General features: G+C 32.3%; 1 protein-coding gene across 3 annotated transcripts in view; it reads right to left on the reverse strand.

Moving 5' to 3' along the window:
• The window catches only part of step (cytohesin steppke), an 88,034-nt gene that overhangs the window by 3,538 nt on the left and 65,290 nt on the right, over positions 1–19,206 (reverse strand). For 2 of the 3 annotated variants that reach the window (XM_090155015.1, XM_090155013.1), the window contains exons 3-9: positions 7,570–7,634; positions 6,632–6,698; positions 4,831–4,949; positions 4,676–4,756; positions 3,653–3,914; positions 2,866–2,977; positions 1,703–1,717 (exon numbers count right to left, since the gene is read on the reverse strand). In XM_090155015.1, the coding sequence (XP_090011141.1) occupies positions 1,703–1,717; positions 2,866–2,977; positions 3,653–3,914; positions 4,676–4,756; positions 4,831–4,949; positions 6,632–6,698; positions 7,570–7,634 (721 nt within the window). The remainder of the gene's footprint in view (positions 1–1,702; positions 1,718–2,865; positions 2,978–3,652; positions 3,915–4,675; positions 4,757–4,830; positions 4,950–6,631; positions 6,699–7,569; positions 7,635–19,206) is intronic. The other variant, XM_090155014.1, reaches the window with a different exon arrangement.

The following is a 19,206-nucleotide window of genomic DNA, read 5'->3' on the forward strand; positions in this document are numbered from 1 at the left end:
GAACTGAATTTCAAGGAAAAATGTAACTTAGGTGAAATGAAGAACCATTTCTTTACCCACTTAAACATAATTCCTGGTTAGTATACGATTCAATAGAATTTTGAAACAAGACAGTAGATCTTAAAATTTAAACAATAAACCCATCTATTTTCTTAGACCTATAGAAACAATCAAACAAAATTTCTTATATGTATGTTTAACAAAATGTAGTTCTGAATGCCAATTAACCTGCCTTCTGACAACAATTCTTATTGTACCTCACATACGTTTGAAAGTAAGTTTCAAAATAATCTAAGAAATAATCAAACCAATTTCCTCTAAATGATGTAAATTTTGATGTAAGTTTTAATTTAAGGAATAATTTACTTTTAATTATAATTAACTTTCCCAAAGTAAAAATTTTGGCAAAAATTACAATTCTAGCTTTTGTCAGAGATCTTATCAGTAAGTACACTAATATACTAGTATACAGGGCAATTCAATTATATATTAATTATCCCTCAGTTGCATATTTATTATCCATGTAAAGTGAACATTATAGAAGCCTTCAACTAACAATAACCATATATTCCAGATTTGTTACTGGGCATTGCGTTGCCTCTTGGAACAGCCTGTGCTTTCGTGCAACAAGTGGGTGTATTGTATGTCTTTTGGTACTCCAGTATTCGTAATCGAAGGTAGGAAGTCAAGGACCCAATAGCATGACGTATCATTCTTTACCCTCCACTCTGCGCGAATTATATGTATTCACTGAAACTCGTGCTACACCAACATTTTACAAAGGATCGAGCATGGGCATGGCCAGAGGGGCAACGCACCACCCTGTTTCCCTATTTTCAAATGGTTCTAGACATCAACAAATACAATTATAAACCATTGACAAATCACTAGACTTTTAAACTAAACAGAACACTAATTGTATGTGATAATTGCAAAATAATATTAAAAACTTTGCTAAGAATAAAACACATGAACAAATTCTGTTTAATGCATTTAAAATTTTTAAATTTTGCTTTTGAAGGTTGTAAAATGCCTTTGGTTGACTGTTATGAATAAATCATGAATAAGTTCATTTGAACTACAATAGGTGTTCCACCTCAGTCTTGGAAATGGAAGATTGAGCTTTGTTCTTACAATATTGGTAACAGGTTACAACTCAAACAAAGTTTATAGCCCAAAATTTATTTAGTAAAATTGTAATACGTATCTTTTCACTAATATATTTTAATAAAAACTTTAACACACAACAAAATATTTACTCATGTGATCATTTGTCTATGGAGGAATAAACATACAGAGCTATAGGGAATCCAGTTTGTTGTTAGCTGCCATGCCACTAGAGCACCACCCTCCAAGAGGGCCGGAAACACACTACTCGCCATCTGTATTTGGTAGACATAACTAAATCACAATTTTTTCTTCTTTGTCTCTACCACATACAGGTCCAAAGACCTGGCAGCGATTGATGAAAACTGCATTCTCTACTGCTACAGTTACTCTTTCAAGTTTATATCTGCAAGACTTTATCATGCAATAGCCACTGTACAGCAGAAGGAGAAAGAGAAAATATTTTAAGAGACTAGACTGAAGAAACATGCATAAAACGAAGAACTCAAGATAAATATAAGGGAAAGGTTTCGCAAGGATTTATGAGAATGGAATGATGAAGTAGTGTGAGACAGAGAGAGGAGAACCCACTTACTGATCTTGGAACTCCCTTTTTATATTTTATTTAGGATTAGAGCAGAGTTCAAAAAAGAGCGGAAATAGGCAAGAGAAAAAATTCAATAAAATGTGTTAGCCAAAAAAGGTTAGAAATTAAATTCGTCAATTACCAAAAGTAGCAGTAAATTATACAAATCTACGGCTACGTCTATGTAATTTTACAAGCATCTTTCAAATGCATCTGCATCAACTTAAAATTAACAAAATCCTCAAAAAAACTCAGTAATGAAAATTTATTGAAGTACAATTTATTTTCCAAATTGTGTCTATGTAAATAAAATGAAAATTAGTTTTTAAACGTATAAATCTAATATCGAACATTATTCTATATTCCTCCTGCTTGAATAAAAAATTCCACTGATACAATTGAAAAAAAAAAGGGCAAGCTTTTGTTTTAAAATTTCAAGGCATTTCAGTCAATGGGCTCTTTCAAAGGGAGTATAAAGTAGGATATTTGATGGTGGATCAAAGAAAATTCATATTTCTGCCACTAGAAGCGTTGATTGTTTTATATGTAGAAGCCCTTATTTCTACCATCAAATGCACAGGTCCCTTGGGTGTGTAACACCTAGCTTAGTGGAAGATAATTCATTCAAAGAAGATTCTACTTAACAACTTGCTGCATGAAGTTGTGGTAACCTGTTGTAGTAGGATCTGAATTTAAAATTAAATTATTCCCACCCTGTTTTCAATTACTTTTTACTCTCTTTAATAATAATACCACAAGCCACACTCAGGAAGCGCAGATGAACGTTCTGTATTATTGCAATATGACTTTTTTGCAGCAAAATAACAGGACCACACATTTAATTGTATTGCTCTGCCATCACCGGTTATAAAAATGATTTGGGTGAAATGCTAAATGCAATCGAGAGGTCACCGAGGGATTGCCAAAAAATTATGTTCTAATGAAACCATACCTGTTTGAACGAACTAAATTTTTTAAAGAGATACATTCAAATAAGTTAAGCAGTTGAAAGAAGCTTGATTTTCTTTGTTAATGGATATAAGGCATAAAGCCTAAAGTAATTTTTATAACCACAATCCTTGGGCTAATTTGGTTTTGTCATTTGATTTGTTAGTAGGAATCAGAGTTAGTAATTTAAAAACATTGAAACGGCCTATGACACTCCCCCTTACCTTGCTTCCATAACCAGCCTTCTCTGTCTGGATTAAAGAATGTGTGCATTAAATCATTTCCATCATCTTCGGGAATTTTAAATGGCTCCTGTTTTATGCTATCAAATAGACTCTGTAAAATAAAATGTTTAGCGGAAAAATTAGGTTTTTCAGAATGTGATTATCACACAGTACAGTTTTAAAAAAAATTCAAAGCACAAAACAGAAATGTGCAGGGCAATCGAAATAATTATCAATACTTTAATGACCATTCCATGATAACAATTGTTCCTAATACTAAAACATTTTTGTTCACTTTTTAGGATTTTTTTTTATTAATTCAGGTAGTGAAGTCATTTGTAATAAAAAGCCAATAAATATTATTATAAGATTAATTTCCAAAATTGACACATATCAATCGGTTCTATATCTCATTGGTTCCCTAAACCTGACATTTCCTGACACAGTTGAAGCACACACCGGTTAAGAATATACTTCCCCCATCTTGTACTGGCAATAAATTAGACCACGATGACTGTGGATCATCTCAAAGTAATCATTCTTTAAGTACAAATAAAGATATTCTTGATCATATATTAACCCTTCAACCCTCTTTTTCATTAAATTTCGGAGTTAATATAAAGAAATCTCCAGTTTTTAATGAACCAAAAATTTTGTGCAATTAACTCTAAAACCTGTTTTTCTAAAAAAGTCAATTTATCCATGGAATGATCAACAACAATGAACTAAATAGAACTTAATGCAAAAAAGTCACGGAGTTTAAAACTGGTAAGTTCTGCTAGCTTACGATTAGTAATTCTCTAGGAAGATCTCCACCATTGTTAATGCCTCTGTTCATGTTGATAAATTGTTCGACGGACGGTTTATCTTTCACGCTCGGGTTATGAAGTGATGTGTTCAGCATTATAATGGCAAAAGAGAGAACGTAACAAGTGTCTGTGTTGCTGAAAACTCCCGTATTTATCTGGCAATACCTCTGAGCAAATTTCTCCATCATACGGTCAATTTTTTGTGCTTCTCCAGGAAGCCGAAAGCTCCATAAAAATTGCCTACATAAACAAGAACGTATAAAAATTAACATTTAAAAACAACTTATGCTATACAATCTTTTTAGAAACGTTTACTGCATGGGCGTCAGTGGCGTAGCTACAACAACCTAGCCCCCCCCCCCGCTTAATGTAAATTTACTCTTAAATATCTTTGAGAATGATGTCACTAAAGCATCCTCATATGCTTGATATGAAACAATTATCTTTGACTAGTTGCAGCTTTGAATCCAAAAATTATCACGCACTAAAAAGCTTTTTGAAATCATGCGTTTCCCAGTTTGCATGGGGAGAGAACTGGCAAACTCTACGCAAGAGTTGTTCGCAGTTTTCACCCAGTGCCACAAGCTGGGATCAAACCCAGCTCCCCTTGCTGCAAGGCGAAAGTGTTACCCACTCTACTAGGCATTTAATCTTCAAACATAGTCTAGGAAGAGACTTCACATCTTTGTTAGTGCATTCACAGCTCTTGAAAGGGTTCATATGACCCCTGTGGACGTACATGTGTCTTTCTAATAACCAATTTATTTCTTAGTTTTCCAATTTTTGTTGTTTTGGGAAATAAGGAAAAAAATGCTGGAATTTGATTGATAAGATCTGCTATAGCAAGGTAAAGAGGACATATTCTAAATCAAAAATTGTCTTTTTTCTCTAGCACCTATTACCCAAAACTTCTATTAAAAGAAGTGATAAATTTAGTGAAATTCAGTACATTTTATGAGGCAAAAATTATACTATTCTATGCTACTCGTGTTATGAATTACCTTAAAGCTTGAACAAGAATGAGATCTGTGAAATCATGTAAGTCAACAAAGGAATCCAGCACCTTCATATTAAAATCATTTCTGGTTATAAATAAAAATCAAGTTAATCACATTATGCTTAATTTCTTGAATATACATATGACATAACTACGTACCTTTCACCAAGATAATCGCCAATGGCAGTTTTGTTGAGTCCTTCTCCTTTGTATAGGAACTGAGCAATATCTTCTGAAGTGTTTTTCAAAAGTCCATGCTCTATGAGATATTCAATACCCTGCAGAAAAAATTAAAATTAAAAAAAACCTTCAAAGTATAGTGTTTGATCTATTTAACCAATTAGACCCGAGTTAAATTGGAGATCTATAGAGGAATTGCACATATGCATATGGACATTTTACACACATTACTAAACAATATATCGACCGATTTTCATGTTTCAAAATAATATTTCGACCGATTTTCATGTTTCAAAATAATATTTCGACCGATTTTCATGTTTCAAAGTAATATTTCGACCGATTTTCATGTTTCAAAATAATATTTCGACCAATTTCCATGTTAAAAATATATATATATATATTTTAATGTTAAAAATATTGATATATTTATGTTAAAAATATTGATATATATTTAGGTAAAAATATTAAGATATATTTATGTTAAAAATATTGATATATTTATGTTAAAAATATTGAGGTATATTTATGTTAAAAATATTGAGGTATATTTATGTTAAAAATATTGAGATATATTTATGTTAAAAATATTGAGGTATATTTATGTTAAAAATATTGAGGTATATTTATGTTAAATATATTGAGATATATTTATGTTAAAAATATTGAGGTATATTTATGTTAAAAATATTGATACATATTTTCGTGTAAAAAAAAAATACATATTATCGTGTTAAAAATAGATACATATTATCGTGTTAAAAATATTGATACATATTTTCGTGTAAAAAATATTGATACATATTTTCGTGTAAAAAATATTGATACATATTTATGTAAAAAATATTGATACATATTTTCGTGTAAAAAATATTGATACATATTTATGTAAAAAATATTGATGCATATTTATGTAAAAAATATTGATACATATTTATGTAAAAAATATTGATACATTTATGTAAAAAATATTGATACATTTATGTAAAAAATATTGATACATTTATGTAAAAAATATTGATACATATTTATGTAAAAAATATTGATACATATTTATGTAAAAAATATTGATACATATTTATGTAAAAAATATTGATACATATTTATGTAAAAAATATTGATATATATTTCCATGTAAAAAATATTGATACATATTTATGTAAAAAATATTCATATATATTTTCATGCTCCACGCCAATATTTTGAATACTCTTAATTGTTATAATAATAATAATAAAAGCTTTATAGAAAGGATCATCTTTTAAGTGAATACTTATTTACAAAAGTGTCCATTGGGCGATTTAACTTAGATTAAACCAAGGAGAATGATACTTAAATATTTTAATGTTCCTGAACATATTTCTTGTTACATCTCAGGTTTTTGAATAAATTTCCTCCAATATTTTGCGCAATTTTCATAATATCATTCAAAATTATTAGCACCTTGAACTAATTAAAATTAATACAAGAACGTTTCGACTCCCCTAAAAACGTAAAAACACTTCCCATCCCACTTCTGACTATAAAATGCTTAACTCATTATGTGCCAGGACCAGTCATTTTTAAAAAAAGCGACATGGTCTTATGTAGCTTTTGTTTTAAACAAACTGTAGCTCTGTGTATTTGAGTCTACAGATTTTTAAACATGTAAATGGTTTCTTTAATTTAAAAAAAAAATATTGTAAAGAAACAAGATAAATTTCAAAACCTTGGATAGGCTGATACTGGATGGGAAACTGGTTGGAAAATATGATAACTGGTTAGTAAAATGAAACCATACCTTTTTCGGGTCCATATTAAATTTCTTCTTTCCAATAGATAACTGTTTGGCTTTGGTATTTGTTTTGCTGAAATAACAAAAATAAATTAAGAAAAATTTAGACTATCCCTTGAATGGCCCAATCTGACATTCACCATTAAATTCTTTAATATTACCAAACTTTAAATGACAATTAATTACCACAAAAAGACACTATTGTGAGTTTCGACGGAATCGCTTTTGGACGTCGCGAGTTTCGACGGAATCGCTTTTGGACGTCGCGAGTTTCGACGGAATCGCTTTTGGACGTCGCGAGTTTCGACGGAATCGCTTTTGGACGTCGCGAGTTTCGACGGAATCGCTTTTGAACGTCGCGAGTTTCGACGGAATCGCTTTTGGACGTCGCGAGTTTCGACGGAATCGCTTTTGGACGTCGCGAGTTTCGACGGAATCTCTTTTGGACGTCGCGAGGTGACGCTATATTTCCTAAGCTCGAAGCCTATAGGCGCCGTAAGGGTTAATCCGCCCTGGGATTAACGCAGTGTTTCCACTCGGGCGACTTAATTTTCCCCTTTTTTGGTAACTTAAAAATTGATTTTCCCCGTTTTTAAAAGCCGTTTTGTCTGCAGTTTCACTCACGAATCACGCGGGAAACTAAATTTAAACGCATTAATTACCCCTTTAATTAATTGATAAATAATAAAATAAAATTCTATAATGTTTTTCAAGACTAAACAACTTATTTTTTTAACCATTACAGAGTTAACACTTGTGTTTAATATCACAGTATTATATCACTTATAAAGTTATAATAGCACTTTAATCGATTTTCCCCTTTTTCCCCTCTCTAAAACACTGGATTAACGGTCCTGAATTGAGTACTGGTTTCGCCGGTCGGAATTCGTTCGCTTTCCTGGAGTTTCTTTTGTCTACGGGAGAAAAATAAGAAAAGCAGTCACCTATCATCTTGAGCTTCCAGGCGCTCCATCTCCGCCGTAACTTCGGCAATTTCATCTTTCAGTTGCTGAAATGAAAAAAGAAAAAGTACATGAAGAATAAAATTTCTAAAACCTCTAGAAGTCCCGAAATTGTCTTATACCGATATTCGGGACGGACGAAACCTTAAATTCGCTAACATGATACCGCACTAGCAAACCCAAACAATTTGTAACCACAAAGAAAATCTGATTTTTCCAAACCACCAAACTTTCGAACACGTGGTTCTCTTTGGGGGTCACGTGACCAAAATGATTGCTATTATTGGACAACGAAGACGAGCCATTTTGTGGCTCGTAAACACGTATTGATAAAGAAATCTATTGATGGTTGGTGGTCCATTGAAAGCGCAAAAGACGCGGAATAAGCCGCCAAACACGCCGAGTTGCCAGTTGGGCAATTTTCCCACACGATTGGGCGGTTTTTTGGGCGGCTTGTTTAAAGGGAGTAGAACCCTACTTGTTTGGTAGGGTGCGCCATAGCTTCTCTCTTTTCCCGCTCAAAACGCTAGTCTAGAACGATAGTAAAAACCCCCAATTCTTCTATTAGAGGAAGCAGGGTGCCCACCCTAAAGATGTTTTCTCACTTGAAACCTTTATTGTTTCATATTTAGTATTTATTTTTTAAATGTAACCTTAATTAACATATAAACAACAATATTCGAGCTATAAATTAATTATTTTCATTATAGTTAGGATATTTATTCAAATATAAATTCTTAATAATGAGGTACGTGGTTTTAGATTCACGAAACGCGTTCTAGTAGATATAAATTAAAGCACTACCAAAGGGGGATACTTTCAGTGGGTTCATTCCTAGAAAACCACTGTATTTCACGCTACGTATAACACCTGGTTAGAAAAATGAGGGGAGGAAATATGTATTGCCCCAAATTCCCGAAAAGGTTATACTCTCTTTAAGAGGGTTTGGATCAGGAGTAGTTCTAACTTGGAATACTTCTCTCCTCCAAGGTTCTAACAAGAATGTATTTATTTATACTCAGCGAGAATGAATATGTCGAGACTATCGACGGACACGTTGAGGCCCTAACCCCGTCACGCTAAGGGGGGGGGGGGGAAAGGAGGCGGTCTTATTTTTTGCGTCCTCGCAGCAGCGTTAATCTCGTCAAAAAACGTAATTTTTAAGAACCAATGAGATTGCAGTATTATTTGATTTTATGAAAGCGGAGGAGCATACCGGGGGGCCCAACGGGTGGAATTGGAGAAACGCTAAAAATAATCTCGACATATTCATTCTCCCTGAGTATAAATAAATACATTCTTGGTTCTAACTTATAAATAAAATCACCAATTAGAAGGTTGAGATCACCCGGTTTATAAAGAATTTAATTTATTATAAGTTTTTAGTTTTGGTTTCGAGATTAACATTTTGAAGGTTGAGATTTACATCAATGTAATAATAATTAAGAAAGAAAACACCACTTCAATTACACAATAAATTTAAAATTTAATAGAAACTTAAACTTTTTATTATTATTTTATTATTTACTGTGTAATTAGAGTGGTGTTTTCTTTCTAAATTATTATTACATTGATGTAAATCTATGGCGATCAAACTTTATTTATCAATGTAATAATATTAACATGATTATATTTTCATTTCTTCGTAATAATTATAGGAACTAAATAACTATTTCTAACAGTGGGAAAATGCTTGTTTTTATTAATTATAATAATATTATTATTTGGTCTTCTTAAGTACAATTTTAAAGGACGGGCGATAATTTGGGCTATTTTTTTTCGTTTTAAGCGGCGGACGACGTGACTTGGCAACACTGAGTCATCGCCGCCAAACACGCGCCTTCGGGGGTTTGACAAAAGGGAAGGCGTAACGGAGAAAGAGAAACGTTTTCTCGTGTTCGTCTTCATCTGTCAAAGGTTAAGACCTATTTAGGGGCGGTATACCTTTCAAAGGGGGTTGATTGTTAGTGGGTGGCCCCTTACGAGTCCCCAACAGGGCCCCCACTCCAATCTTCAAATTTTTCATAGGTAAAATAGGATTATATTTCTAAAAAAATAGGACTTTATAGGATCTTTTTTTCAAATTATAGGATTTTATAGGACTAAATATGCTATTTCATTTACTAACTTTTATGCATTGAAAAACAAATCTATATTTAGATAAATAAATCTTTGATTTCACTTAAAAAATAGAAACTATTTAACCATTTTATCACAAAAATATAGTAGTAGCTAACCACGTAAATAATAACAAAAGTATAGACTAGAATGACTTGGTATAGGAATTTATCCTTTAAATGGGCAAAATATCAAAATTATAGGATTTTATAGGACTTTTCAGGGATTTTGCTAAAAATATAGGATGTTATAGGACATTTTTTAAAATATAGGATTTTATAGGAATTATAGGACCTCTGGGGGCCCTGCCCCAAAGAAAAACGTCGCGGACAACGACTAGATAAAGGCCAGAAAGAACTATTAGCAGCCGATCACACAATTGCTTCGCTGGTGGCTTGCTTTGATGATCTTATTTGGTTCTACCTTTCACAGCCTTTGGTCACCGTAGGACAGTGTTGCCAATGTTCAAGACTCGAAAATCACCCAGCTCCCGGCAAAAAAACCACCCAATAGCCACAACCCCCTCCATTCGTGAAAACTCCATGGGCTGAGGGCTCCCACCAAAATCTGAAGATGAAAAATAGGGAAATAGGGGATTTTTCAGGCTAGATATAGGGTGAAATTGGAACCAAATTTTTAAAAGTAGGAGCCCTGCCAATGAAATAATTTTTTATATAGATTTAACTTCAAAATATTTTTTATTGAAAATTATTTTCGAGGCATGCAGTTGAAAATGCCGAGGTTGTTAAGTTGGAAAAGTTCAATTGACCTTTGAAAATTCCTCAAAAACTGGAAAATCCCATGAAAACCTTTGAATTTGTAAAAATATCCCGTTATCCCATTTCTCAAAAATTGCTCAAAAAAATCCCACGATATGGGATTTTTACCACGATTTGGCAACACTGCCGTAGGATTATTAATATGGTTGCCAGATTTTTAAAAATTCAATTTCCCCGGAATGCACGACCATTCGAGGTTTACCCCGACTTATTTTACGACTGTTAAGGGGTGACCATAGAAAACCTGGAAAATGTTACAGGAAAAGTAGGAAATATGTAGTCGATTTATTTGATTTTATAGTAGTTTTTATAAAATATGATAATTTGCGTTGAAATTACAGAAAAATAAAGATAAAATTATAATTATTTTATTATTATATTATTTTAATAAATTTATTTATCTTTTGAAATGGTTGAAAACCTCAAAATATGCTACAAATTACCCGAAATACATACTAAACCATGACTTCAAAAAAGGCTGCAAGTGACCTCAAATACATACTAAACATGACCTCAAAATATTCTAACCTCAAAAGTATCCCAAAATGCTCGAAAATAGCCTAACGATGACTTCAAAATACTCCGTAAATGACCTAAAAATTACCCGCAAAATAGTTTCATAATATCCTAAAACTAATAACATGCAAAAGAATAAGTCTTAAATAGACCACCTCTAATTCAAAGTAGGGGCTAGGGTGTTTAATTCCCCGCCGGAAAATGCTTTTTGACGCCACTGTAGACTAGGAGCTCAGACTTTTCAAAGATTTCCAGGTACTGTGGTAACCAGGGTTGGACATAAGGCACTAGTCACGGCATTTGACTATACTAAAATAAATGCTCAGACTACTAAAATTAATCGAAATCTGGGGGCTCACTAGTCAATTTGACAAGTGAAAATTTACCTTAATATTCATAAATAATGGCGAATATTTCGTATCATAAATTCATCAATCCCATTTTATTAAAAAAAAACGGTACTAATGAGTCTTAAATAGGACCGTTGGAATTTCTGGCTATTTAATTAAATTTAGTTTTTCACTCGAAGATCTCTTTGGTCCGAGTTTCGCGTCTTTTTGTTTGCTCGAAGACCTATCGGTACGAGCTATTTGTAAGTTCTTAAATTTCTTCAAATTTGTTTTGGGGTTAAACTTTATTATCCCTTTTCATAATGGACTAATCTACTTATTCGCTAATTTAATCATCCTTTACAATGCAGTCCAAATAATGTATCAGGTCATACTTATTATATTTATACTTATAAGTATTTGCGTATATCAAACCAGTGGCTCAAAGTCTTAAGGTTACACAAACTCGGGCTAACCCGCGCTAGTTTCGTTAAAAACAGGTCGTAACTAGTGTTGGCGGCTAAATATTCAATTATAACAGTAGGTATGACCATAAGTAACATAATAACAATAAGTATGACAATTAACGAGATTTACAACCAAACTGATTTTCATAGTTATTGCGTAATCAAGATGTTTTCTCGGCACAGAGCCCTCTAGTGTCTAAAATATGCGAGACTTCCGCTAAGCCGAAATATCTGGTTTCCGATAGATAGGCGGAATATTAGGCTAAAATGATAAAAATTAAAAAAGTTTTTCTCGGCGCCACGAGCTCATGTTTTTTTAATCACGCGTGATTCGCACGCGGGCTTCAAAACAAAGCCAAAGCCCCTCGCGACTCCAGAACGTGCTCTCCAATATAAGGCTTAAAATTTTATCAAAACGTAGTCATCCAAAACGGTAAGTCGCGAGTCCAAGTCACAGCTTGAATAGAGTATCAGTACCGAAAAAAGGTTCGGTTAGAAAATTAGCATTTAAGCAATAGGAAGTGTCATACTTATTGTTATTATGTTACTTATGGTATGACTTATTCGCATACAAGGTGAACGCCTTTTTCGTGCGGGGGAAGACACATTTCGAACTTTCCCCTTCCGACGGTGGCAGCTAGGAGCAACAAACACAACACCCCACACAAGGAGAACGCAACCCGTCAAAAGTCGTGCATTTTCTTTGGTACATTTTTCATTGGTTAAACACTTTAGCGCCTGATGCCGTCCGTAAAACATTCGGCGTAAAGGTTCGTCCAATGAAATTTATACACAACACTGCATTAGCGTGTTTAAAGGCTAGCTGCGTTCTCCTGGTGTTTGTTGCTCCTAGCTGGCATGATGTACAATCTAAGCTCGTCTGAAACGAAAACTTATCATGTTTCCCCCATTATATAGCGCCATCTGGCAATGGTCGTAAGAACGTTTTCTTTTACCAATCGAGAACATGTGTTTAATTTCTTGGGAAAAAGTTCCATTTCACTCTTAAGTTAATTCGTGCCACTTTAATTAAAGCTCAATTTAATTAGGAACCTTTCCTTAATTTTCATATTTATGATGAATCAAATAAATAGATGGTGCTATACAAAATTCCCGGAATAAATTTCCATGACTAACTTGCTACATTTTCCCTGTGTAACGGCTAGCCGCGTTCTCCTTGTGTTTGTTGCTCCTAGGTGGCAGGAGCTAAAGGGTCTAGCCAATGAGAAATGTACACACGTAGAATGATGTCATGGCGGCTTATCTATGACGTAGGCCTACGACGCTGCTAGCAAAGACTATGAAAGGTTTCACAAGGGCATCCCGATTTCGGAATAAAATAAACTCACCGCGAGATGGCGCCATTGGTTTAAAAATTGGGGGAAAACCAAATACAAATCAACGAAGAGCAGTAACAACTACTCTGAAGGTGGATAGGAATACCTTTCATAGTCTTTGCTGTTAGGTTATATTCCCTTTAACTTCCAAGGCCAATCGAGTATTTTTCACGAGTACTTCGCTCTGCCTGACCACCTGAGACGAAGAGGCATACGTTAATGGCGTTTGACGGAGTATTTTCGACTGTTTTTCCTCGTCCGTACGCTATGAGGCGTAATACGAGAACAATGACGCGTCGAAGTTATTCGCCCGAAAAAATCTCCATTGTTTTGATGCCAAATTATTGCGTTTCATAAAATGTATTGTCTTGCAAACCCGATTTTTATGTGAACGAAAATTGGTAAAAATTTTGTAGGACACAATACTGAAAAAAAACAAAAAAAAAAACAGTGATCTTGAATGTATTTATTTAAACTCTGGGATAATCATGCTGTTCCCAGTCTCTCCCACGCGCGTAAAATTGGTTCGAGGAAACACAGATTGAAGGGAAATCAATTTCAAGTTCCATATTTTTAATTTTCGATCTTATTCAGTTTCGAGGCTAATAATTTTCTTAATTTCGATCTTATTCAGATTCGAGGCTAATAATTTTCGGGCTTAATATTCTTAATTTCGATCTTATTCAGATTCACGGCTAATAATTTTCGGGCTTAATATTCTTAATTTCGATCTTATTCAGATTCGAGGCTAATAATTTTGGGCTTAATATTCTTAATTTCGATCTTATTCAGATTCACGGCTAATAATTTTGGGCTTAATATTCTTAATTTCGATCTTATTCAGATTCACGGCTAATAATTTTGGGCTTAATATTCTTAATTTCGATCTTATTCAGATTTACGGCTAATAATTTTCGGGCTTAATATTCTTAATTTCGATCTTATTCAGATTCGAGGCTAATAATTTTCGGGCTTAATATTCTTAATTTCGATCTTATTCAGATTCACGGCTAATAATTTTCGGGCTTAATATTCTTAATTTCGATCTTGTTCAGATTCGAGGCTAATAATTTTCGGGCTTAATATTCTTAATTTCGATCTTATTCAGATTCACGGCTAATAATTTTCGGGCTTAATATTCTTAATTTCGATCATATTCAGATTCGAGGCTAATAATTTTGGGCTTAATATTCTTAATTTCGATCTTATTCAGATTCACGGCTAATAATTTTGGGCTTAATATTCTTAATTTCGATCTTATTCAGATTCACGGCTAATAATTTTCGGGCTTAATATTCTTAATTTCGATCTTATTCAGATTCCAGGCTAATAATTTTCGGGCTTAATATTCTTAATTTCGATCTTATTATCAGATTCGAGGCTAATAATTTTCGGGCTTAATATTCTTAATTTCGATCTTATTCAGATTCGAGGCTAATAATTTTGGGCTTAATATTCTTAATTTCGATCTTATTCAGATTCACGGCTAATAATTTTGGGCTTAATATTCTTAATTTCGATCTTATTCAGATTCACGGCTAATAATTTTCGGGCTTAATATTCTTAATTTCGATCTTATTCAGATTCAAGGCTAATAATTTTCGGGCTTAATATTCTTAATTTCGATCTTATTCAGATTCGAGGCTAATAATTTTCGGGCTTAATATTCTTAATTTCGATCTTATTCAGATTCGAGGCTAATAATTTTGGGCTTAATATTCTTAATTTCGATCTTATTCAGATTCACGGCTAATAATTTTGGGCTTAATATTCTTAATTTCGATCTTATTCAGATTCGAGGCTAATAATTTTCGGGCTTAAAATTCTTTGGGGTCAAAATGTATCTTTAGTAGGCTATCTTGTTTTGATTTCGACGATAGCGATATCTGTTAAAAAGAGCAAATGGTCATGTTTATTGGAAAGCGTTGTAAAGGATTTTTCACAAAGTTATCATTATTTCATGATGAATAAAACTACGTTAAATTTGCATATCTATTTTTATTAATCGTGACCTTAGCATATTGGACTTAAACCAGTTCACCGTAAGCCTTACAAAGTTATCAGTGAGAGCGTCGTTAACATGTTTTTAAATTTGTTCCATTCCCAAACAGCTTACTTTTACATGTAAAGGGTGATTGAAATTTGGTTCAATAATTTAATAAATTTTCGAACAGTTAATTATCAATAAATGATTAATTTAATAAATTTCCAAACAGTTAATTATCAATAACTGATTAATTTAATAACTTTTCAAACAGTTAATTATCAATAAATGACTAATTTAATAAATTTCCAAACAGTTAATTATCAATAAATGAATAATTTAATAAATTTCCAAACAGTTGACTATCAATCATTTAAATTTCAAACAGTTTATTAGTTAATTTATTAATTTTCCTTAAATATAAATAATACATTCTTGCTGAACTATTATTAATTGTTTAAAAATGAATAAATTAAAATCAATTGGTTTGAAATGTATTTATAAAATAATAAAAAAGTGTCCATTGCTCTAGCGCGTGTATTTGGAAATCAGCCGGGCCACGAACACGACAAAAACCGGAAGTGATTAACATTTCAATTAATTGCCCATTTCCCCCATTCTCCACTAATTGAGCGGGCCCGCTTTTGTCGGCCAAGGATTATGAGGTTCATTGTCTCGCTAGATTCATTGTTTCCTTACTGTACGTCTGTATCCGCCGAGAACGTATTCATGTTACTGAGAACGTAAGAGTACACTCCTTCACTATACATTATATCAGGAATCCATAACGCTAATTATGGATTCCTGATTATATTAATATTATATGAAGTACAGGACGACCATTCTTCCTTTACTTTATAATTTTTCCTATATTTCAATAATTTCCTTTATTTTTCTATAATTTAACCATTTTTCCTATATTTCAATACTTTCCTTTATTTTTCTATAATTTAACCATTTTTCCTATATTTCAATACTTTCCTTTATTTTTCTATAATTTAACCATTTTTCCTATATTTCAATACTTTCCTTTATTTTTCTCTAATTTAACCATTTTTCCTATATTTCAATACTTTCCTTTATTTTTCTATAATTTAACCATTTTTCCTATATTTCAATAATTTCCTTTATTTTTCTATAATTTAACCATTTTTCCTATATTTCAATACTTTCCTTTATTTTTCTATAATTTAACCATTTTTCCTATATTCTTCTATAATTTAAACATTTTTCCTATATTTTAACCATTTTCCTATAATTTAACCATTTGTCCTATAATTAGATTTAGATTAGATATCATTAGATATTTTGTATTTCGCGCGGTTTTTTCGAATTTCCCGCGTGCCTAGTTCACTTTTCATAATACAGATGGCGCTCAATGTACTAATAAAAGGTAAACTGCTCCTCCAAAGAGCTGCAAAGGCGGGTTGGCCCGCATGGCACGAAGGACTTGCCACTACCCTCCTACGCGTTGTAACCCGGCCACCTGAAGTAAAGGCATTAAAAGTCGCTAGATGACATAAACCTAATTTTCCAAAAATGTTACATGACTTTCCCAAAAATTTACCAAATTTACATTCTTTAGCTTATATTTTCTATAATTCTACCCAAATTTAGACGCTTAATATAAATTTACCCAATTTGAGAAATTCCAAGTAAATTAGTCTTATTTTATCCGGAATGTCAATTTCTTAAATTTCCTGAATTTTTCCAAATTCACTTGCATTTAATCAAATTTCCCGAATTTTTCCAAACTAACTTGCATTTACTTGCATTTAATCAAATTTCCCGAATTTTTCCAAACTAACTTGCATTTACTTGCATTTAATCAAATTTCCCGAATTTTTCCAAACTAACTTGCATTTACTTGCATTTACTCAAATTTCCCGAATTAACTTGCATTTACTCAAATTTCCCGAATTAACTTGCATTTACTCAAATTTCCCGAATTAACTTGCATTTACTCAAATTTCCCGAATTAACTTGCATTTACTCAAATTTCCCGAATTAACTTGCATTTACTCAAATTTCCCGAATTAACTTGCATTTACTCAAATTTCCCGAATTAACTTGCATTTACTCAAATTTCCCGAATTAACTTGCATTTACTCAAATTTCCCGAATTAACTTGCATTTACTCAAATTTCCCGAATTAACTTGCATTTACTCAAATTTCCCGAATTAACTTGCATTTACTCAAATTTCCCGAATTAACTTGCATTTACTCAAATTTCCCGAATTAACTTGCATTTACTCAAATTTCCCGAATTAACTTGCATTTACTCAAATTTCCCGAATTAACTTGCATTTACTCAAATTTCCCGAATTAACTTGCATTTACTCAAATTTCCCGAATTAACTTGCATTTACTCAAATTTCCCGAATTTTTCCAAATTAACTTGCATTTACTCAAATTTCCCATATTTTTCCAAATTCACTTGCATTTACTCAAATTTCCCGAATTTTTCCAAACTTGCATTTACTCAAATTTCCCGAATTTTTCCAAACTTGCATTTACTCAAATTTCCCGAATTAACTTGCATTTACTCAAATTTCCCGAATTTTTCCAAATTAACTTGCATTTACTCAAATTTCCCGAATTAACTTGCATTTACTCAAATTTCCCGAATTAACTTGCATTTACTCAAATTTCCCATATTTTTCCAAATTCACTTGCATTTACTCAAATTTCCCATATTTTTCCAAATTCACTTGCATTTACTCAAATTTCCCGAATTTTTCCAAATTCACTTGCATTTACTCAAATTTCCCGAATTGACTTGCATTTACTCAAATTTCCCGAATTGACTTGCATTTACTCAAATTTCCCGAATTGACTTGCATTTACTCAAATTTCCCGAATTGACTTGCATTTACTCAAATTTCCCGAATTAACTTGCATTTACTCAAATTTCCTGAATTTTTCCAAATTAACTTGCATTTACTCAAATTTCCCGAATTAACTTGCATTTACTCAAATTTCCCATATTTTTCCAAATTCACTTGCATTTTCTCAAATTTCCCGAATTTTTCCAAACTTGCATTTACTCAAATTTCCCGAATTTTTCCAAATATACTTGCATTTACTCAAATTTCCCGAATTAACTTGCATTTACTCAAATTTCCTGAATTTTTCCAAATTAACTTGCATTTACTCAAATTTCCCGAATTAACTTGCATTTACTCAAATTTCCCATATTTTTCCAAATTCACTTGCATTTTCTCAAATTTCCCGAATTTTTCCAAACTTGCATTTACTCAAATTTCCCGAATTTTTCCAAATATACTTGCATTTACTCAAATTTCCCGAATTAACTTGCATTTACTCAAATTTCCTGAATTTTTCCAAATTAACTTGCATTTACTCAAATTTCCCGAATTAACTTGCATTTACTCAAATTTCCCATATTTTTCCAAATTCACTTGCATTTTCTCAAATTTCCCGAATTTTTCCAAACTTGCATTTACTCAAATTTCCCGAATTAACTTGCATTTACTCAAATTTCCCGAATTAACTTGCATTTACTCAAATTTCCCGAATTAACTTGCATTTACTCAAATTTCCCGAATTAACTTGCATTTACTCAAATTTCCCGAATTAACTTGCATTTACTCAAATTTCCCGAATTAACTTGCATTTACTCAAATTTCCCGAATTAACTTGCATTTACTCAAATTTCCCGAATTTTTCCAAATTAACTTGCATTTACTCAAATTTCCCATATTTTTCCAAATTCACTTGCATTTACTCAAATTTCCCGAATTTTTCCAAACTTGCATTTACTCAAATTTCCCGAATTTTTCCAAACTTGCATTTACTCAAATTTCCCGAATTAACTTGCATTTACTCAAATTTCCCGAATTTTTCCAAATTAACTTGCATTTACTCAAATTTCCCGAATTAACTTGCATTTACTCAAATTTCCCGAATTAACTTGCATTTACTCAAATTTCCCATATTTTTCCAAATTCACTTGCATTTACTCAAATTTCCCATATTTTTCCAAATTCACTTGCATTTACTCAAATTTCCCGAATTTTTCCAAATTCACTTGCATTTACTCAAATTTCCCGAATTGACTTGCATTT

Source organism: Leiobunum rupestre, chromosome 1 (assembly GCF_980474605.1).
Source record: "Leiobunum rupestre chromosome 1, qqLeiRupe1.1.hap1, whole genome shotgun sequence".
NCBI classification, from domain to species: Eukaryota; Metazoa; Arthropoda; class Arachnida; order Opiliones; family Sclerosomatidae; genus Leiobunum; species Leiobunum rupestre.